Consider the following 22,361-nt stretch of genomic DNA (forward strand, 5'->3'; position numbering starts at 1 on the left):
CCAGCAGCCTACAGGTTTATTAAACATTTGCTAAAAACCAAGTACTTCCCAAAATACCTCCCTAACTCACCATAAAAATCATCAGAGTTCCCTTTAATATTATTTTTTTAAACCCATGAGTGATAAAAACCTGCTGCATTACTGGATTCCTATTAATATAAATAAAATTTTGAGATGCATGAAAGTCAAAGCAAAAGCAAAACAAGTGAACAAACACAATGCACTTAAAAGCAGACAGACAGAATGGACTCCTCTCCCTCTAAGGTCTAGAGACTGACAAAAAGCCATTTTATAATAAGACTTTTTAGCTGCACCAAAAACCTTGACTTAATTGGCTAACTGTAGATTTTATTCATTTAGAGAGTAATTAACACCGATTATGCTTTTAAAATACAATGTGCTCTTGGGCAATGCAACAAAAACAGTGGTTTCCTTGTGAAAAAATTGTGAGAGGGAAAATTGTTTCCTGCTGCCCCCTCCCCATTCTCATTTTTGTTTGCATAACATAAACAGCATCTACTTCATGAGCAAGGCCAGAAGACAGAGATAGCCAGCATGCCAGCCAAGTGCCCTGAGAGCCATGAGCCACAAAGGCAGCTGGAGGAACTGGCAGCGCCTCTCCATCCTCGGGGGGGAACCCAGATGCTGACAAACCCTGGGAAGCTGCTGCAGGAGCTTATCTGCTGGGGAGGAGGAGGGGCTGAGACACTTCTCAAGGAGCAGGAGAAATACAAAACCCAGTGTAGGAAACATTTGATCCTGTAGAAGGATTCATGAAGACGCTGCCAAAGGGTCATGGGGCAACAGAGCGCAGGAAAGGAACAGGGGTAGAAAGTCTTTCTTTCAGGGAATCTGGTTTGGTTTTTTTTCCTCTCTCATCAGAAAATTTAAACTATTGACTTAACATTACCCATGAACATTATAGATCAATGCAGATACGAAATATTGTGATATTCTCTGCTATTCTATCAGCCCTGTATTCTAGCTTTGGCAATAGCTTAACTCCTGTACTAAAATGAAAGCAAAAGGCTCTTCATACTGTGACACAACAGTGAACTGAATTGGAATGAACCTTCTTGCTCCTTTGAATTTATACCTTAATACATTAGTTTTGATATGCTGACTAGGATCAAAATGACACTGATGGCAAAAAGTGCAAGCACTGCTTTAATTCATGTATACATTCAGTTCTTTGAGGAATCTTTCTAAACTACTTGACATCCTGTATGTCATCCTGTAATCACCCTATATCCACTGAGTAATAACATTGCATAAAATGCTACTTTATATGTTGGATTTTAATTTCACTGAACATCCCCTTGTCCTTTCAACACTGGAGAAAAACAAAACTAAATACTTCTGTCACAAGATTTCTTACTGGCACAATTCTTAAAAATCCACTTAATAAAAACTACCTGCCCTTTCTCAGGTAGCAATACAGTATTGTCATATAGCCAAAGGAATTATATTCATATCAAAAGAAAAACATTTATCAAAATATTTGCTTTCAGATTTGTTTACTGTTTATTATTTTAATTTACATCAGTTGCTCCTTGCAAAACTTTCAGGGAAATAATTTAAATTTTCTTTTCTTTCCCACTGCATAGTAAATACAGCCTTCTTAGTATTTCAGAAGTATAGTACTATAGAAATGTTAGGGCCTGCTTCTGCTCCAAATGAAGTTAGTGGGAAAACACCAACTAACTTTATTAAGAGTTAGGTCAGGCCCCAGATTTGCAGCTTTTGAAATTTCATAGTTGAAAATTTTCTGGCTAATCATCAGAACTGACTACTTCTACAACTATATACTATTTACAACTTTATTTATATGTACTTCTTTATTACAATATGTAATATCAATGTTCCTTGTAAAGGTTACTATTTTAAAGAAATTAGACTGAAGTTATTGCCAATCAACCTTTTAATAAACTTAAGTGGGATGACTTTCAGAATTTTTCTCAACATATGATTCAGTTTTTATCCACTCCTTCTATCTTTGACAATTGCTTAACTACCTTAATTACAAAGCCTTTTCCAGTGTAATAAAAATGTCCTTTTGGTAGAAGTTTATTGGTCCCATTTCAAATTACGTTCTGAAACATTCCTACACTGATGAGGACTCATTGTTTCAGCATTTTTTCTGTTTCAACACAGTATATAAAGCCATGCCTCTCACCAATCCACCTCAGTATAAAAGTGTGAGGTCAAACAGATCGCTCACCAAATCTTTGATCAAGTTGTCTGATCACATATAGACACAACTGTCTGAATTGTTGCATATGTTATATAATGTTATCACAGAAATTTAAGCTTTTCCATTATTGACTGCTACTTGTGTATGCATACGTTAACTTGCTGGTCATAAAACTGCAACAAAGGACAAGATATACCAATACTGAATTCAGACCTCTAGTCTTGTCTCTCCCAAAATTAAGAAAAATCTGTGTTCTTTATGACTGATCAACTCATGATTTTGTGCTTCAGTTATACACATTTTCCAAAATTAAACTATGAAGTTAATGTCAAATACTGTGTTGTAACTTTAAATATAACTGACATATTAGAACAGATAGATGGGTAATTATGATAAACTACACAATAGTGCTACTGCAGATAATATCATTTATCAATCCTGTGGTCCCCATCATTCATGCATTTACAGTTTGGGAATACAGTGACTGCAAAGGATAATAATTCATAATGGCTACATTCTCAGTACTTCATGCTAGCTCACTAGACAAAATAAAAAAGGTTAATTGTATAACTGGAAAAATGTAAAATTTTATTCCAAGAAAATTAACAAGCTACACAGGTAAATTTTGGCAAATGCAACTTTATATTGAAATCCACACATCTGTATCTTAAAGAAGGAAAGACTCACAGACTCTAATGTATTTCTAAAATACTAAGAAATCATAGTATATGCTTTCACAAGTTAAAACTTAAATAATTTAAAACAACCAATACACCAAAATGTGCAGAAAATATAAACAAGACTGTGCCTTCAGTAGAATAAATGCTTCACAAATTGTGCAAGATATCATACTAAGGCTGCGGTCTCCCCATGACAGCTGTCTTAAAATATAAACATACATCAACTGCCTGTGTTTCTCAGAACAAACTAGAAAGGGCGGCACACCTAGAAAAAAATCATATAATCCCAGTGATGTGCATATTGATTTTGGGAACCATTGGAGCAAAAAGGAAAAAAGAGGACTAAGTGATCTTTCATGCACTCCCAAATGACTGACCAGAGTTATTGATTCAATTTTCCTTGCTTATTTGCTTCAATGCTAAACAAAATGGAAGATACTAGATAACCCTTTAAGGCAACATGTGTTTATTCTGTATAATTATAACTGTTCAATTATGACTGGATATTATCATTAACGTTGCCTAACAGACTGATATCTAGCTTTTTAAAAAATATAAATAAGAGTCTATTAAACTTTATACCAAATCAGCAAAAAACACAGAATACAGTTAAATGTTAGTAATTTCACTGTTAAGGAAAATGGTAATTAGAAAGAGTAATATATTTGGAGAAAAAAAAATTAAAGTCAAAATCTGAACAAAAATACTGCTTTGGAATGCTCCCCAAAACTTACTCACAAGGCAAACAGATTTGTAAGTGTGATAATCCAATAATGCATGGCACATCTTTAATCAGTTACAGTACTTGAGTCCCCAGTTTTCAGTCTTTGCAAAATAATAATTGTATGAAATGTTTTAAAGGTCTTCAGATGTCTAAAATTAGTTTTATCAACACATTAACCTCATATCAACTTAATTTATTAAGATGTCCAATGCTAATCTTTTTGATGTTCTTATTTTATGTAGTGATATACACAGCATTTAGCACTGATACTTAGCACCTGCTACTTTCATAATCTAGATTTCAACCACATAAAGGAATTCAGGGCAGTAGTTCAGTCCTTTGTTCTTAATTACAAACCTTCAGCAGTGGTCAGCAGGAACATGTTTAGGTTTAAAACAGGATTAGAGGTGAGCTATTGCAGAGACTGCAGAATGTTGCCCAAATCCTTACAGCTGCTGACGTCCCATTCTTGATTTTCTCCTCAAGACATGGCTACAGGCCACAATTGCTTAGCAGAGAATGGTAGTGTTTCACAAGGCTAAAGATTTACAGATGCTCCCTCATATAACACAGTAAGGTTCCCTTGGTAACCTGGATTTTCTGCAGTAAAGAAGGGTTGTGCTGAAACAGCGCCTCAGCTCCCTGTTGGAGAAAATGCAGACAAAAGGATTGATTCCAGCTTGGGCAAAACTCATCCAGACAGCGGCCGTTAGAAATCCCCCAGGTACTACAGGCCCTCTCGCAAAAACTCTCCAGTAACAGGCTACCAAATAGGGACCCCACAAGGTCAGAAAGAGGAATGTCATGATGTAGAACATTCTGCTGATTCTCTTCTCCATTTTGAATTCGTCTAAAACCAGTAGCCTCCTCCTGCCCGTGGTGTTGGCGTTCTGCCTGATTCCCAGCAAGGTTGGAGGCGTGGGACCCCTTCCGAATCCAGCCAGCCAATTAGCAGCTGCTTGACCGCTTGCTCCAGGACCATGGAAAGTCCAGTTCTGGCTCACTGCTGCAACAAACTGGACTGGCTTCATTTTCCTGCGATCGTGAACAAAAAATATCAGCTTGAGGTAGACAAGCTGTGTGGCTAGGAGGATAAGGGCAAGAAGAAGCATAAATCCCAATGAATCATTAGCCCTGAAGGAACGATGCTGGAAAGTGCATTGGTCTTCCTCCCTAATGAATGAGTAGGTGCCCACATCTAAAACTGGGGGGAAAGCCATGGCTACAGAGAGAGTCCACACCATACAGATAACAGCCAAACAAGTCCAGAAGGTCAGTCTCTTCGTATAAAAACGGTGGTGGGCAATAGCTAGGTATCTCGTGACGCTTATGCAGAATAACATGAAAGCAGTGTGAAAGCAGGACAAAACCCCCAAAAAGGCAATCACTTTGCAAGTAAGAGTCCCATACGTCCACGTAGAGCCATTTTTTACCGAGGTGAAAACAAAAGGGAAACAAATTGCAGATCTGAGGATATCTGAGCAGCAAAGATCCAACAGGAAGTAGTAAGGAGCTCTATGCAAGGTCTTATCTTTGACTAGCAAAATGGAGATCAGAAGGTTACCCACCACACTGACTCCTATTATGAAACCCAGTGAAGTCAGTTTCAGAAAAGCTGTTAAAGGAGAGAGATTTTGCAAAATGTTGTCAGCTGCATGGCTGTAGTTCGCCATAGATGGATGGATGATATGTATATTGCCTCAGTCAAGTCTCATGATCTATATTTAAGAACAAGGAAAAAATAGATCCATACATCTTACTGAAAATGTAATCCACAAACAGAACTGATCTTGTGTCTAGTCATACAGTACATCCTCTTCTTTCTGATTTGTCATGCCATCAAAATATCTGAAAAAAAATCGAGCTATCAGTTCTTAAGTTAACACAAAATGATGTCAGAAAGTGCTAGCAAAGATGTTAATTTATGGAGAACCAAATGAAGTTGTAAATTTGAGTACTATTGTTTGTTTCTAAAAAAACATAAGGCTTTTTTTTTTTTTTTTTTTTACTGACTATTTAGTATAATTGACTATTGGCAGATTTGTTACAGTTTCACGACTGACCAGTGCCCCTTATATTTGGTAGCACATATAATTTCACAGTTAAAGCCTCAGAGATTTTATGAATCAAAAGATTCCCAGTTTGCAAGCCCAAGAGTTAATCACTGACATCTTTTTTAAAGAATCCCCAAAGACTGCTGATATTTTGACATTACCTACATTTATTTTATGGCTACAGTATTTGTCAATGTTTTAACAGGCAACTGCTGTGTTGATATGGATCACACCCAAAGAAACCCTGCAGAATTTATGTTTTTTAACCCAAGTCACCAAAGCACATTAATCACACAGTGTTAGTTTATGCATTTTGTAAGAGAAACAGTATTCACTATCCCCCTCCCTTCCTCTATAAACAATAATTTTATCGTTTAGCCTTTTCGATAAACAGGTATCTAGACAGTCGATAGCAGTATGCTTTAGGGTGTCGTCCCCCCCGGCCTCCCCCCCTTCCCCCGTGCTTTGATGCAAATCGTTAAAGCCTCGACATAATTCATAATAAGCAACGGTCAGTGTAAATACTGAGCAAAAATAGGCAGCACAGCCCAGATATAATGCCCACCCTTTCGGGAGAGCTAGTTTTGGTTATGCTTAAATAAACATATAAATTGTTGTTTTTTTTTTTTTTTTTTTGGTTGTTTTTCTTTTCCTTTTTTTTGCTAATTAGGGCTCCATGATTCCCATTAATCCTCCCAGTGAATCGTACCGGAACACATTTCATGCAATAAAATACAATAAAGAGCTGTCTGTTGCTGCTTTTATTTTTTTTTTCCGGTTTTGTTTTGTTTTTCTTTTTTCTCCCTCCAGAGCCAGGGACAGGAGCCACAGCAGGCACGATCGGGCTCCTTCGTTATTCACACCAAGTGTTTCCTATGCCACCTCGGGTGTACAAAGGATATTCCCACTGAATCCCAGCAAAATCCTTCCATTCTTACCGTCCACAAAAGAGCCTGATTGCTGCTGTGTAAACAGAGGCTGATCAGATCATGGCATCGTTTTAAAACCATGAAATCAGGCTCCCCCTCCCCCCTCCCGCCAGCCCCGCCGCTCCCCCTCCTCCGTGGAGCTGTCCCCGCGGCGGCCGGCCCTGCCTCCGCGCACACGGAGCCCGCACGCACCGGCCCCGCCGCACACTCACTCACACCGCCGCCGCCGCCGCCGACACACGCACCCACGGCCGCGGCCGCTCCCCCGCGCCCGGCCATGCTGCGCTGGACCGACTGCGCCGCGCTGCGAGGCAGCCCGGCCGCCGCTGCCTGGCATCAGCCGCATCTGCCGGAGCCGTGCGAGAGCCCCCCGCGGCGGGGAGCTGGGGAGAGCGGAAGAGGCATTGTCTGGGAGGGCTTCCATCATGCCCCTTCTTTGGAAATCAGCCCCGCAGCCCTGAGCGGGAGAGCCCTCCTAGCACGCACCTGCAGCCGCGGCAGCCCTCGGCGCCCCCAGCCCCTCTCCTCCTACCTGTTGGTGCCGGAGATCCCCACATGCCAGAGCTGCTCCTTCCCGCCGACCGGGGGCTGCTTTACCCTGGCGGTCTTTTCTATTCTCTTCTACCGTCATTCATTCTTCTTTCTCTCAATCCTTTTCCTTTCTCCTTTTTTTTTTTTAATTTCCCTTTTTTTTTTTTTTTTTTTTTTTTTTGCCTCGGTACCTTGGCTGAGGATCCAGTCAGTGGCTCGGGCGGCGCATGCTCGCCGCGCCTCCCCCCTGCGCGCCGAGCCCCGTCCTCCCCTGTCGCAGCGCCACAATCTCTCCCTGTAACGCAGCGGCGGCGGCGGCCGCCTCAATGAGGGCACGGCAGGCTCGGCGGCAGCAGCTGCTGCTGTCTCAGAGAGGGCACGGCAACCTCGGCGGCGGCAGCAGCAGCAGCAGCGTCCTCAGTGGTGTGCAGGCAGCCCCGGCGGCAGCAGCCTCCTCAGTGAGGGGAAGGCAGCATCCTCAGCGACGGGAAGGCAGCCTCCTTGGCAGCACGTTCCCATCGCGATGTATAGCCCAGCTGGATTTATTGGCGAGCCCGGGCAAGCCAGTGAGGAAAGGGAGGGGAAGGAATTAGGTCCTGCGCTCCTTGTTTATGCCTCTGGGCTCCCCCTCCCGCCCCACTCGCTTACGACGGGGGTCTGGAAGCGCCCGCCGCGCTGCGCGTCGCAGCCTGTCAGGAGAGGCACCGGGCGGTTTCTTCAGCTGCCGCTGCTTGATCCTCCCGCTCGTGGCTCCTTTTCCTTCCTCCCGATTCCCACCCGGTGAATTCCTTCTTCCTGACCCCCGAGCCAGGGAGGGCTCCTTAACGAGCGCCGTTGTTGGCGGAGGGCGCATCCGCCGCGGGGCCGTGAGGACGCCGCACCTTTCCCCCGGCAGCCCGCGGAGCGGTTCCCGACGCGCAGCCCCAGGCCGGCGCAGAGCCGTCAGCGCGCTCGCTGCATGGCGGCGGCGATGAGCCCGGTGTCAGCCCGTTCCGCCCGCGGCAGGGCCCGCGGTCCCCCTCGGCGCGCAGGGCGGCAGCGGCGGCCGCCGCGGAGGAGCGCCGCCCGAGCCGGCGGCCGGCGGGGATCGATCCCGAGCCGTCCCGATGATGTCATGCGGGCCGGTGGGCCGGGGCGGCGGCGCCGGGAGGCGGCGGGCTGCAGCCGGGGCCGCCGCAGGGGCCTCCCGCCGGCCCCCGCACCCGCCGGCGCTGACCCTCGCTGGTGCCACCGTGGCAAAAGCAGGAGGGAGAGGGAAGGACTGGGATCCCTCCGCCCTCCCGCCTCTTCGGTTTGTGTGGAAGTTTATCCGGGAGAAGTGGGAACATGAAAGCCGTGCCCCAAGAGTAATTCGCTTTGGCTGCAAGGCAGTTGAGGAACAGCTTGTTTTGGGTCGAGAGATTTGGATCCTGAGGAACTTCTTCGCTGGGAGCTTCCGTTCAAGCCAGAATAAATCCTTCTGTGGGACAGATTTATAGGGTTGATTCATAATGTGTGTCACATCCGTGAGACTGTTAGTAGACTACAGGCATTTTTTAAGGCTGTTGTCAGGTTTGGGTTCTTTTTTTGACACTCACTAAAAGGCATTGGAATTGGTTGCCAAACCACAAAATTAGCTTCAGTAGCAGCCTGACCAAGCCTAGAGGTCTCTAGCCACTGGAAAATACATGTATTTGAAACCAACATCACACTACTTCAACCATGTGGCTTGTTTCAGATAAAATTTATTCTTAGGCAGAAAACTGACACAAAGCTCAGGTGTCACACAATTTTTAATTTTTTCAACAAACGTAATTATGAGGACATGATGGTGCTCATCTTTGGGGTGGCACGGGTTAGCTTCACTTTTAAAAATTGGGTGGTTGTTAAAGTTACTACTTCAAGTTGCACTTCTCATGTTGCAATCACCTAAGCTGTGCAGACCCCTCTCCTTTCTTTGTTGTTAAATATACATACCCACAGTGACATGAACAATAACCTTTGAGGTCATTCCTAAAATGTGAAGGGCAAGGAAGTAGCTTTAATGGTCTCTCTAATATAGAGTTCTCCAAATGCCATGCATGGAAATGAAACATTTGCAATGCAAGATTAGGAAGATTTATAATACTTAGTACTGAATGACTATAGTATGGTCATGGTCAGGGCCTATTCTTACACTGGTATGTGTAAGAATGATGATTTTCTGTTAGGAGTAAACAAGGCAACACAATCATCATCATAAAATAGATCCTGTGATGCAGGTTTTAACTTTTTTTCTGTCTGGACTTTCTTTTAGGAGATGTTACAAGATTATGTTGCTATATAATATTTTAAAACTTGCTCTCCTTTTAGACCTGTAACAAACTGCTTAGAAGTTTGTGAACTTCAGAATTCATTCAGCACTCGACCACCAGTTCAGCATAAATCCATTTGTCATCACAGGCTAACCTGAGAACAAGTGTTCTAATTTTGTTCAACAAAATGTAGACATCTAGATTGAAGTGCCACATAACAAAGTTAGTTTCCTATCATAGAAGTCACTGAGAAAGATATGCATTAGGGCACAGATTATCTTATTCTGAGTCACAAATCTAAAGTCCATCACATGGCTTGAACTCCATTCTGTTTGTTAGAAGGGTAGAGTCACTCAAGAGAAACCTTTGTTGCCACGTAAGAGAGTGGAGTGACATAATACTGTGTTAAACTGTTGCATAGGTAGCAGGTCCTCCATGGAGGGGGAAAAAATCCAAGAGTCATGGGGCTGAGAATCTGGAAGGTGAAGGCAGATGTCAGAACAAGATGGCTCCAGAGAGCAAGAACAGTTGGAAGGCAGGGAGAAGAGATATGTAAGGACAGGTGATGAGGTCTGTGCTAACTAGTTCTTCAAAACTAGAAATATGAAAGGTTCAGAAAAAAAAAGTGTGAGGCAGCCCAAGTTGCATAGTGAGTGGATTAGGGATATCCAAGAAGAATTTCTTGGGGTTTTGGCACAAGGAAGGATCTTGAATCTTGAATAAATTGTCCACCACTCAATATAAGGGGGAGGGTGGGGTAACACTAAGGGCAACACAAAGGAAACTTCAAAACACAGAGGACCCATGGTCCCAAACAAGCATATCAGAAGAAGTGATTACTCCTAGGGAAATAAATAGCTTTCCTTGACATTTTTTCTTTTCATACTTATGTACTGCTGTGCCCTGTGAAGGAAGGGTAGAAGGAGAGTGTAAGTGAAGTACAAGCACAAGAGGGTTCGTGTACCTTATTAGAGTTAGCAGCAGACTGACTAGAACTTTCACTAGAAAATGAGAGAGGCAAGACAATTTTGCTGATTTTCTGATTTAGATCAAAGATGAGAACCATCTCCAGGTTCGGAGAACTCTACTATAAAGTTCTTGAGAGTTATGGCACAGAGCTCTTTCATTTTCTCCTATTTGAGTTATTTAAGTATCACAGTGAAGAAAATAACTGGTGAAATACTCAGCTTTGTTGGTGGTGACTGAGGATTCTGTATTCCAAGTCTAGGGTTTTTTTTCCAAATTAGCTACTATTCAAGAATGACCAAGGAACACTGTTTAATGAATTGGACCCACTAAGTCCATTTCCAGATCAAGATCATCTTTTTGTAGAATCCTACTTTGATATTCTCAGTCTTTGATATCATCTGCAGGTCTGGGCAGTTCTCTCCCCTGAGGGGATGGCTGGGCTCACGTGGACAAGGAGCCAGGAAAGAGTGCAGACATGGGTCACAGTTCAATACTATCACAGAGGAATTTGTTGGTGTGTAAGCAGCATTTGGGGTAGTTGCCATCAATTTCTTTTGAGAATATGTGCCTTGAAATTCACAGTTGTGAACCAGGTGAGGATGCTGCGTGACTCCTGTGGTTTTGAACCCTTTCCTCAGAATGTGAGAGGGTTTTGAGAAGTCTGACACTGAGAAATCTCACTAATGGAGTCTGAGGTAGAGATTGGGTTAGAAGAATTACAGTTGATTAGATGGGTTGAGATATTGTCCTCACTAAGGTCATTAATGTCTCTCAATTATTTCAGTGGAATGAGGAGTTCAGCATGGGGCCAGAAGTTGTCAGTAGCAAAAACATTTCAGTAATTAATGTGCTTACTGACTGTCTTGAAATCTGTATATATGTAATATCAACCTGTTCTGCATAACGTGAATTTAAGCACTGTAGGATTTTCCAATATTTCTACAACACAGGAGAAATAATCTACAAGGTGTGCCTACCCCTGTGCAGAGGCCAGCACAAGATTTATGTATTGCTTGAGAAACTGTGATAGATGCTACTAAAGTGCATCCTTTTCAAAGGGCTCAAGGAATTTTTTCAAGGGAACTTTCTTGCCTGTGCAGTAGATTTGTGCAACTTTGGAGCAGTATTTAAGTAGGACTTATATAATACAGAGACCTGTGTAGGACCCCTGCACAATAGAGAATGTCACCTGCAATATATTTGGTTCTTATTCTCAGTAAAGTGTTTTCAGAGTAAAGACATTTGTTGGCAGTGTCTGCCTCCTGGGTTGGCTCTCAACACAAACATAAATTTCACCCCACACTGAAAATCTCTTTAGTGGTCTCTGTCTCAGTGATGCACGTTTTCATCTACAACAAAATTGCATTCATGTGACTATAACAATTCTTATGGATAATAATTATATTTTTAATGTTAGCATTTACCCAGACTCTCTGATGTTTTATAAATATTTCTCAAAAACATTTAATTCAGTATTTTAAAAAATATTTCATAGTTGCCCTTGAAAAGTAATTTGGTTCTTAAAAGTAGATCTGTGCTGCACTTTTACACAGGAATAAATGAAGGTTTAAATACAAAAACACTTATCTGCCAAACATCTGAAAAATGCTTTGTCCTGCAAAGAAAAAACTGCTCTGCATTACTCTAATAGGAGTGAGGCACCTATATACTTCTAAAAATCCCTTTAGAAACTTACCTGTTTCCTTAGGCTTCTAAATACCTTTCATCAGTTTGTTCACTAGGGCTGCATTTGAAAGACTGGACACATCTTTTGCATTTAGGTTTTGTAGATAAACTGCTACATCAGTGTTGCAGTGTTAAGTTCAGTTATTGTGCAATTTAGGTAGTGTGGACATGGAATTACATGACTTCACTTGCATATCAGGTAGTTAAAAGTGCAAATGAACTTAACTATGGCCATGGGTAATTAGCAATGTTAAATTGCACTGCTAATTAGTTGTGTCTGCAAAAAGATAAGATACATTTTTAAAATGCTGGACTTCAGAAATGGTAGTTTTACACATATGATTAGAGGGAAAAAGAGAAAAGAGAATGTTAGTGAGTCAAAGAAAGGTTCATATGTTGTCTCTGTTGTTTGTGCACCATATATGTATTGTGCTGTGCTGAAGAATTACTGAAATGCTTGTTTTCATGGCCAAGGATGAGTGATAACAAGCGACTTAAAAAAGATAAAGCCAGTCACATCCACAGTGATGCAGATCGATGATGGAGCTCCATAGAAGGAAAAAAAGGAACTTCACAGTATTTGAAGTAGTTTCAAGATGATACATTTGTTGCAATAGTATTTTTGAACGGTTGAGAATACTCAAGAGTATTTTTCTAATACTTTCATCTTGGATCTCTCCATGCAAATATAGAAATAATGTAATATTCAAAATGTAATCTTTATGCAATTTGTTTAGTTCAAGTTTTGGATTGTTTGGTTAGATTTTTTTCATAGTGGAAGGTAGGCACTATCTTATGTCTCTGTATAACAAGTCTTTTAATGTGAATTATTCTGAACTTGCAGTTTTGTTAATGGGAAGCATTGACAATCTTATTCCATCAATAGTTTTTAGTTAAGATGGGCAGCACTGTAAAGATGCCTCAGTAAGAGTGCATACAGCAGGACTCTCAGCTGCAGACCTTAGGAAGACTGCCTTTACCTGTACACCTAGGTAGGAGAAAGAACCTCTTGCCAGAACATCAAGAGAATGCGAACCAAACTTAGTAAAGTTCCTGCTATATCCAGTCTCTCCACTCTCTTTCTATGCCAGAAAACCTGTTGGTGTTTTGATAATTGAATGTGGAACAGGAGGGAGAATACTTTCTTCTTTCTCTATACAAAAAATAAAATACCATTCCTTCCAAATCTTGTAGATGGGATTTGTTGAAGCATATGCGTAGACATACAGAATGGTCTTACAGAAATAGTGATTCATTTATTTAATATATTTTCATCTGCTGTTTAATTAATCCAATTAATTGTAGATATTTTAGTATAATCTACAATAAAATATGTCTTTCAACCACTGTAAATACATTCCATTCACTATTTGTTTTTCTCTGCATGACATACGGTAATGCGAATACATCACAGTGGTACAATCCAACAACCAAAATATTTGAAAGCAGCTGAACACATTTGGAATTCATTACTAAATCACCATGGGTGAAAAACATGATTTTTGCGTGAGGCTTATCTAACAAATAATATGAAAACAATCTGGTGAAAAACAGGTAGAAAGTATTCCAGACTTTAGAAGTTGAATTGGGAGCACTGACCCAGGGCCATGCTGATGATGTTTTGTTTCTGATGCACAGCTATGCAACCTTGACCTCTTCAGTGACTGTTCCCCTACCTTACCATATGGCACTGTATCAATGACTTTTGGGTAGGAGAGGAGCATACCATACAAAAAAAGGTTTCCTGTCAATGCAAGCCAGCACCCCAGAACCACTAACATGGAAAGCTCTGTTAATTTACTACAGTGTTACAGTGATTTTAGAAGTGTTGTATGTTAGCTCTAGAAAGCTTGTAGATTTTCTTTTTTAAACAAAGTGTTTGGTTTGTGTTTTCTGTGCACCTTACCCCTTCTCAGGTATTATATTTTATAGTCCTTTTGTCTCTGCGATTTTAATATTTGATTTTCAGTAAAATGCTTTCCCACAGCTATACAATACTTCTGGTTTACCTTGCTAAATGGAAATTTAGGTCTTGAAATCAGCTAACCCTGCTGAAGCACAGAGCAGCTCTGCAGTGTCATGGTCATTAACAGTGCCAATCACAGCATTCAGGAACACATTTTTCCTATCACCATTATAGGCACCAGTGGAACACTGTGGAGCAAAATGAATGGGGTTAGTGACATTACAGAACAGAATGCTTGCCTTGAGAGACAAACTTGAAAATGCTTGAGAGACAGGGGAAAGATGACTTCTTCCAGCTGAGCTGTGTCCAACATTTTTATGCATCCAATATAAAGCACAGAGAGACTCATGTGAGATGCACATAACTTTACCTGTTATGAAAACCTACTCTATCCCAAGCTCTTTCATAATTTTCCAGCATATATGGAAATGTGTGGAATATTCTTTGGCTGGGGTGATGGCTGGGTTAGCAGGTTTTTCTCTCATCCCATTTAGTGCTGTTGGTTCACTAGAGATTATTAGCATGTAGTTGGGCCCAATGAAAGGAGTGATTATGGTTCATTATTTTTCATACACCTTCTGTCAAAAGCTATATAATGCCTAAGTGAATTTACACATATTTCTTCCTTCTCTTTTAAATCTGAAGGCTGATTTTAGTGAAGTCAGATACATGAGCAGAGAGGTCTCAGAGGCTGGTGAGGTTCCTATAAATTTTGTGAATGTAGATGTTGGCTGCTTGTCCTAGAGTTTACCTTTTTCCCTTGGCTGGCCTCCAGATTCAGACTGGCCACACCTCCCTAGGGACCCTGGTCTGTAACTGAGGCTTCAGCATACAGTGATTCATCTCCTGGCCAAAAGTGGCCATGGCCTGGAGTTCTAGTCCCTTTCTTGTTTGGTGTCTTGGTGACCAAGCTTGGCTACGCTCAGCTGTGCAGCTGAACAGGACCCTGGATATGTCACTGTGGTTTCTGCACCCGGGGCAGAATGGCAGGTAGCAAAGGCCATGCTGGTTCTGGGACAGGCTGCACATCCTACTGACCTGTTCAGCATCAAACTGATCCACAGCCACACTGCTGAGCTCCTCTTGCCTCTGCTGCAGTTACTGCACCATTTCTTCCTGTGCTCATGGAATTATTTGCATTACTATTATCAGTGCAGAGGGATATGTGTCAAATCAATCATTTTTGTAGAGCTGGGATACATAAATACTTCCATTTTCTGCTATCTTTAAGGTAGGTTAGAGGTGAACCATGGACAGTAGGTTGTAGGATTACAGAGACTATTTGACAATAGAATTTTCTATTTCTAGCAATATACTGAGGGGGGATTTAAAAATAATAGGATAAAATAGGATAACTGTCACTGACATCTTTCAAAGCTGTCTTTTAGGCTGTGCTTAGGGACAAAAATTAACAGTGTCAATGTAAGAAATATTTATTTTTTGCTGATATGACCACTTCACATCTAGGCATTAGCCTTCCTACGAATCTATTGTTCAAGTTTTAAGATAACACCTAGAGCGTACACTTTCTATATTTATGCATAGATATGATATATATATATATATATATATATATGTGTGTATATTATATAGTATTGTGTAATGACTCTGGATTGATGTAAAGCTCTGTAAAGAAAATATAAATTGTTTTAAAAGGTATACTGCTGAGTGATAATTGCTTTGAATGCACAAGATTGAGACAATGGAGAGTCAAATCTGTAATGTCTGAGGTGGAGGATAAACATTGGTTTTGCAAGCAGCTACCACGAATATATGTTGTACTACCAAGCTTTAGGTCTTATGATCTAGAAAGTGCAAATAGTTTTGCATATTCAGGTCAAATCAGCTGCTAACTGTTCACTGCAAATAATTTGATATCTAGAACCTTATGCCATGGTCCTGTTTTGTCAGTTTGTTGGATATTAAGCATGAAATAGTCTCAATTATATGTAGAATAAGGAGAAATAATTTAAAGTTTTTATACTTATGAGGATGCAGGGAACAGTCTCTCAGTAAAGGTAGGTCATCTTTTTAAGAAACACAACAGTTTGAATTCTGCAGATACTATCAGAACAGCACTGTGAGTGCATGATAGAAGGAACTGCATGAATGTATCTCTGATGTAACTCTAAAACTGTAAATATTCATTTACTACTGCATTGCCTGTTTCATGGAGGTATGAAAGAATGAGTGTTTTATCTGAAATGTCACCTGCAAAACTAGTCAAGCCTAACTGTAGCAAATGGCAGTATCTTTTGCTAAATTGGACCAGTATTTGCATGTGGTCAGGCAATGTATGAGTGTGGTATGTAAAGAAAAGTGTGAAACATTGAGCAGAATCAGGATGTTGCACTGTACTAGATATGACAGTCTGCTGGCAGGAGAAATGCATAGAATCTCGTCCCAGCTACATAGATAGTTTAGTGCTGGTTTTGCTTTGTTTTCTCATTGATTACATAATGTCAGGCTCTGGAGCTGAGACCAGGACCTAAATCTTGCCCTAAGGGGCAGGTATCCTAAGCAGCAAACATGGAAGTCAATCTCTTTTGCCCACATCCCACTCTCCCTCTCTCATTGCTCTTGCATTTTAATAGCTGGAGAATCCAGGATAAACAGGAGACCATGCTTTCCAGGACTGTACTGTCTAGTACTTCAGAGATCTTTTTATGAAGCTGGGAGACTGGGCTTGAATTCCAGATCTTCTGTTTTGTGCAATGACAGTAAGTACTAGGTGGAAAAAAAGCTGGATTTCCTGCAGCACTGGGGCATTCACTACTGCTGCTGTACCTTACCTGAACACAGCACTCAGGTCACACTCTGCTGGGGACATTGCTGCTGGGGACGTTGCTGGGAGCCAGACATTTAGGTTATGCTCTGTGTCACATCTGGACCACTGGGATTCTGCACTGCACACTCTTGGTCAGTTCTGCATGTGAAAGGAAAGCTTGCATCCTAAAGCTCAAAGGGCAAATGTCAATTGAAAAGTTAGCACTGTTAGTCTTTCTGTTGCTGCAGTGAGGGATTGCTGGGTCCTTTTTTGAAGGATTTTGCTGAAGTCATGTTTTAGATAATTAAACTACCTCTTAAGCTCTTAGAGTTCCTCACTGCATAATTTTATTGTCTCCCTGTACTTATTTGTTCTCCATTATTAAAACAAAATGTGGAAATAAGAGATCCAAATAATATTAATCTGTTTTTCCTAATTGGAGATATGTATGTGGACAAAAAAGTGCTCTTTTAATGAGCCAACACAACAGCTCCTCTCAGTACAGTACCAGCAGTAACCAAGTAAAACATACCTGTTGTGTAGTTCTGTGCTGCATTGTAAATTTAGTAATAATGTAATGCTTCAAAAGCTAACAGAACATTTAGTTGATATACTGTATCTCTCTATTATAATATCTCTATTGTTATAATATCTCTTCAGAGATATGCATGCATAACAAAACTGTGGCCATTTGAAGAGTTTATGTAAAACTTATGAATTCTCTTGGAATTTACGGGTCCTCAAGATATATCTGTTTCAACTTGCATGCTCTATATTGATGAAAAGAAAGTTCTTTCTTTTTTCCTGGCCTTTTTAGGGCACTGAATTTTCAAAGGACACTGCCACAAGGTCAGCCATGGAACATAATGAAATGTCGGCAAGCTGAAATCAGATGGAAGACCTTCAGACATAAAGAGCTGGAAATTGCTCAGAATGATTTATATTCCCATATAGGTTAGTTACCAAAACGTGGGTCAGTCTTGGGAAGAGAAGCAAAAGTTAAAAAAGGGGCGGTAACTTAATGGCCGTTCTTGAGTAAGACATGAGAAATCAGAGGAAAAACTTGTAGCAGGAATGTAAGTTATTTTTTGCTGTCACAGCCAGACAGAGATAGTTGAAAACATGAAATTAGTGAGATTGCAAGGCTAGATTCAAATTAATTTTTGACCAATTTAGGCAAACCTAGTTAGACAATAAATGGACATGGGATAACCTTTGGTGGATGCAGTGAGAAGTTGGAGAGAGCGAAAGTAAAGGCCTTAATTATGAAACTTTCAGACTTCCGGTATACTTGGCAATCTCAAAATACAATTATGAACAGACTTAAACCAAAACTATTTTAAGGTGAGGTAGGTTTGCAATCCTTAAACTCTTTAACCTTTACTTAAAAATCTGCAAATTGGGGGTATGGTTATTCAAGTATGGCGCCTAGTGAACAGATACATTTTCAAAACAGAAAGCAAAATGCTTCTTTTTAATGTAAAAAGCCTACATGTTAATTCATGCCTGGGGGCTTCTGAAATTGAAAAATACAAGAAGAGTAAGAGGATGAATAATTGCTTGTACTAAGAATATGTTGAGACTTTAACATTGAACTTCCAAGTGCTAAAATGAAGAAAGAGATCCAAGTCTAATAGACTTTGACTCAGCATTATGGTTTAAGGCTTAGGTATGCTGTGATGTGAAAATAGTGCATTATATAGCAGTTTTGCGAAAGGATTTCTTAAGCCTCTCTACCAGGGGATGGTGAAAGATTTGTTCTGATCTGTTCTGTGTTAGCATCCTAGAAGGAAGCATCCTTTTGGAAACAGTGTAGTTTATGGGTTTCTATTACTTTGGTAGCAAGTTTAAAGAAACATATATACTTATAATACTTTTTACAAATGTCCCAGTTTCATAAAAGCTACATCTTTCTCTGCCTTTGAAATAAGACCAGAAATAGTTCCTGTAAGCAGGTGACAGGGATTAACTGTTTAAAAAATGAAAAACACATTTTTTCACTCTTATGGTTCATTTACTTAGAATATATTTCTTGTGAGACCAGGTTGTAGATTTTGAAGCACAGGACAAAAGGAAAGTGGGGATGCAACACAGATAATGAAAAAACAAAAACCCAGTGCTGTAAGAGGACATAGAGTTCTTACTGACCAAATTGCTTAGCTACTATTGTGTGAAAGAGTACATTTAAGGTATGTCTGTCAGTGCTTCTGCCCTGTTTCTAGGACATTTATTTCCCAAAGCCTGTATTTTGCAGTGAATTGGGCAACTTTCATTGTCCTGAGTTACAACAGTTGACATTATGATATATTAAGGCAGCAGACTGGCAATTATTATGTACAGTCAATTTCAGATTATTTTGGTAGTGTACATAAAGTGATCACATGCTTTAAATTCACTACTGGAAGGTCAGCATCCCTTTGGAAGTAGAAGGGATTTTAATTATTAATTCCCATTAAATCAATTGGGACTTAAGCAGAGAAATCTCTGGCAAAACTCAGGAAATTTCAGATTTCTAGTCCTTTACATTTCTATCTATAGCTATAATAATTTCCTTGCTGGCCCTTCTGAAATTGAGAGCATGTAATCCTTTTTACTGGGATTTCAGTGTTACTTTTGGACAGGAAAAGAAAATCTATGAAGAACTTATTTAATACACAGAACCTCATGTAGACTAGGTGAAAGGAGTTCCTAAGGAACAGTTTCCCACAAACACAGATTGCTTTTATTTCTGAAATCGTAAGAACAACAAGGCAGCAAGGTAAGCAGATGTACATCAGTCATGTATGGCACACATACATTAAAAGTGAGCAAACAGGCACTTTATATTAGTATGGTGTCCCTGAGAGTGCATTGACTTGATTTTCCTTTGCCTTTCTTGATAAATGTTGGGGGGGAAAAAAGTAGAGTCTAAGGTGAATACACAAGTTCTAAAGTGTATTTGTGGAATAAGTGTGGGGAGAAGAATTTTTTTCCTAATATTTATTAAGATGTAGGTCAAATAATTTACTGGTAGCAGACTGAGAGAAAAAAAAAAGACAGAATCTATTTTAAGAACCAATTAGATTTTCACATAAATGGAAATCAAGAATAATTCTACTGCATTACACAGTAGTATAAGGGCTGGTGCAAGGTCAGAATGAAGCCTCTTGTGTTTTCTGTTCAAAATGAATTTAAATCAGAATGACTGCACTGATTTCAGCAACTTCAGGCTGTTTTTAAACCAGATGAAAATTTGGTATTCAGTTATCACAATAAATAATTCAGCTAATATTTTTCTAAGGAAAGAGATGTAGATGGAGACTAACGTGGCTGCAGTTCCCGACGAGCACCATCTGGTGCAAGGTGCACTACTGGTCAAATGCAGGGACCCCTCCACCCTATCAAGGTATCTACTGCATCCAAATCTGGATTTTGTATTTGACCTTGTCCTGAACTCCCACTGATGCCAATGGGAACTCCATATGCAACAAGGTCTTTTATTCTGGCTGTCAAATCTTAATATTTTCAAAATGTTGACTTGGGCAGGAGTTGACATAATTCACATTTGAGGCTTTACACTGAAGCAGTTGAATTCCATTTGGAGTACAGTACTAGCCCCATAAACCCATCCCTAAAAATCCCACTTCATAAAGAGGATTAGTGTACATGTGTTGCATTTTCTCCCTTTTTTCCATAACCTTTTAATGCCTCAGGGATTGAGTTTCGCTAGGCACAGTGGGAGAATCTTGGTACATCTGGTTTCTCTGTGGTCTTACATGATGACTGAACAGCCTCACAGCTTTTGCAGTCAGGTTCCCTATGGGCTCACACTGTGATTAGATTTGTTCACCACAAATATATCCTTGTTTGCAATGAAGATACGAATGAATTGAGCTTCTGTTTATGCATCCCATTTACAACTAGGATTTCATAGAATCATACAGTAAATTAGGTTGGAAAGGACCTCTGGAGGTCACCTTGTACATTTCTTGGCTCCCAAAGATCGTTTCTGTTTTCCCTTTTTTTTTGGATGGACAATTTAGAATATCCTTTCATCTGACAGTGTCCTCTGCTTTTCTACTTCTCCTAGATGTATTCACCCCAGCCCACATGGATGCTGTATTTTAAAGGGTTATATACTGGGTTTTTGTACCAACAATATTAAATTTTGAAATGTGATATCTTGCATGGAAGGTTAAAGATGTAACAGCCACACAGCTATTCCTGAAAGTTTAAACAAATAGCTCATCACCTATTTGGCTTTCTTCACAGTAGGAGATGAATCTATGGAGCAAGAGGGTAGCAGTGGCCTGGGCATGCATTTGGCACCCAGGGAGACACAGCTGCCTGTCGCTTCCTAGGCAGGATTTGAGGTTAGCCAGCATCCTGTGCATCAGGACAGCCTGCTGCCAGAGCCCTGGCATGGGGGATGGCTGTGGCAAAGTTGTGTGGGATTCAGAAGGCAGTATGGTCACCCCTTTAGAAGAGCTTGTATTCAATTTAAGACAATAAATTTTTTTGGGCTGACTTAATTGAGATTTGCACTAGAGCCATAATTATTACAAATAATATGCACTTATTCTCTGAAAAGCACTTTTTTAAAATTTTTAATATAAAATATATTTTTGTGATTTATGATTTTTTTCCTGCAATACTATATTGTATTCTGCAAATATGATAGGATGAAAGATGTCTGTGTGACATTTAGTGCTGAATAGTCGGTTGTTATTGGCTACCGCTCCATATATTCAATCAACATCCTTAATTTTATTTTTTTTATTATTAATTTTTATGAAAAATGTCTTCTCTTTTTTTCAGTAGATATATACCACTTTATAGATTATACACTGTCTGCAAATACTGGATAGACTTTTGGAATTTGATCACAAATGGTGTTTCCGAAAAGATCACAGTTCTGAAAAGCTTAAATGTTCCTTGCTTTTCACACAGATGCTGAAATAAATACATGCTGTTGAGGAAAAATGAGTCAATATGGCTTCTGCTGATCTTCCAGGTCATTTGAGAAGATAAAAAATAAAATGTAAAAGTGATACCATGGGCCTTTATCAACAATCATGTTAGGTTAAAGACTGAAAATAAGTGCAGGTATTGAGCATGTAATTTCCATAACCATATAAGTTCAGAAATATGTTGGAAGAAAATGTCCTTGAAAAGTTCTAGAATTAAAGACATTCTCATTTCACAGGTAACTCATGAAATGGAAAGTGAACAGATTTTGATAAAGCGACCATTTTCTTCACCTTGATTCTGCTGAGATTAAAATCAGTCATGTTTTAGGATGGTTGCTTTTCTGTGAGAGGGTAGGGAATGACATGGAGTTATTTATTATTAGCACTATCACAGTGTGTACAATCAGCTGCACAAACAGAAGAATGGAAAAACAGAAGAAAAAGACAGACCCTTCTCTTCTAAGTTTTGCAGAACTGAGTTCCTCTGCAGTGTTTTAGCTCTGTTCAGGAAAAGAAGATAATTTTCATGCTTTTATACTTGCCAAGTGGAGCATAGGAGTATGAAGATGTATGTAAAATTTTAGTGCTTTGAATGAAGCACTACAATTTTTACTGAGAAAGCTGCCAGTACTGTTGGTT

At 40.0% G+C, this 22,361-nt stretch overlaps 1 protein-coding gene across 5 annotated transcripts; it reads right to left on the bottom strand.

Annotated features, from left to right (window-relative positions):
- Nucleotides 1-2,813: 2,813 nt before the first annotated feature.
- GPR85 (G protein-coupled receptor 85) lies at nucleotides 2,814-8,360 on the bottom strand. Of its 5 annotated transcripts, none has more exons than XM_054631419.2 (2): nucleotides 7,114-8,360; nucleotides 2,814-5,446 (listed from the first exon to the last, which is right to left on the bottom strand). In XM_054631419.2, the coding sequence occupies exon 2, from the start codon at nucleotides 5,269-5,271 to the stop codon at nucleotides 4,159-4,161; it is 1,113 nt and encodes a 370-aa protein (XP_054487394.1). In that variant the 5' UTR covers nucleotides 5,272-5,446; nucleotides 7,114-8,360; the 3' UTR covers nucleotides 2,814-4,158. The 5 variants fall into 5 exon arrangements, with proteins under 5 accessions (XP_054487394.1, XP_077035065.1, XP_077035062.1 ...); XM_077178950.1 differs by lacking the exon at nucleotides 7,114-8,360 and adding an exon at nucleotides 6,798-7,070; XM_077178947.1 differs by lacking the exon at nucleotides 7,114-8,360 and adding an exon at nucleotides 6,794-7,070.
- Nucleotides 8,361-22,361: the final 14,001 nt, after the last annotated feature.

Source organism: Agelaius phoeniceus, chromosome 5 (genome assembly GCF_051311805.1).
Source record: "Agelaius phoeniceus isolate bAgePho1 chromosome 5, bAgePho1.hap1, whole genome shotgun sequence".
Classification (NCBI taxonomy): Eukaryota; Metazoa; Chordata; class Aves; order Passeriformes; family Icteridae; genus Agelaius; species Agelaius phoeniceus.

Coding starts and splice junctions, on each gene's coding strand:
- GPR85 (XM_054631419.2), bottom strand. CDS start 5,271: ATGGCGAACTACAGCCATGCAGCTGACAACATTTTGCAAAATCTCTCT.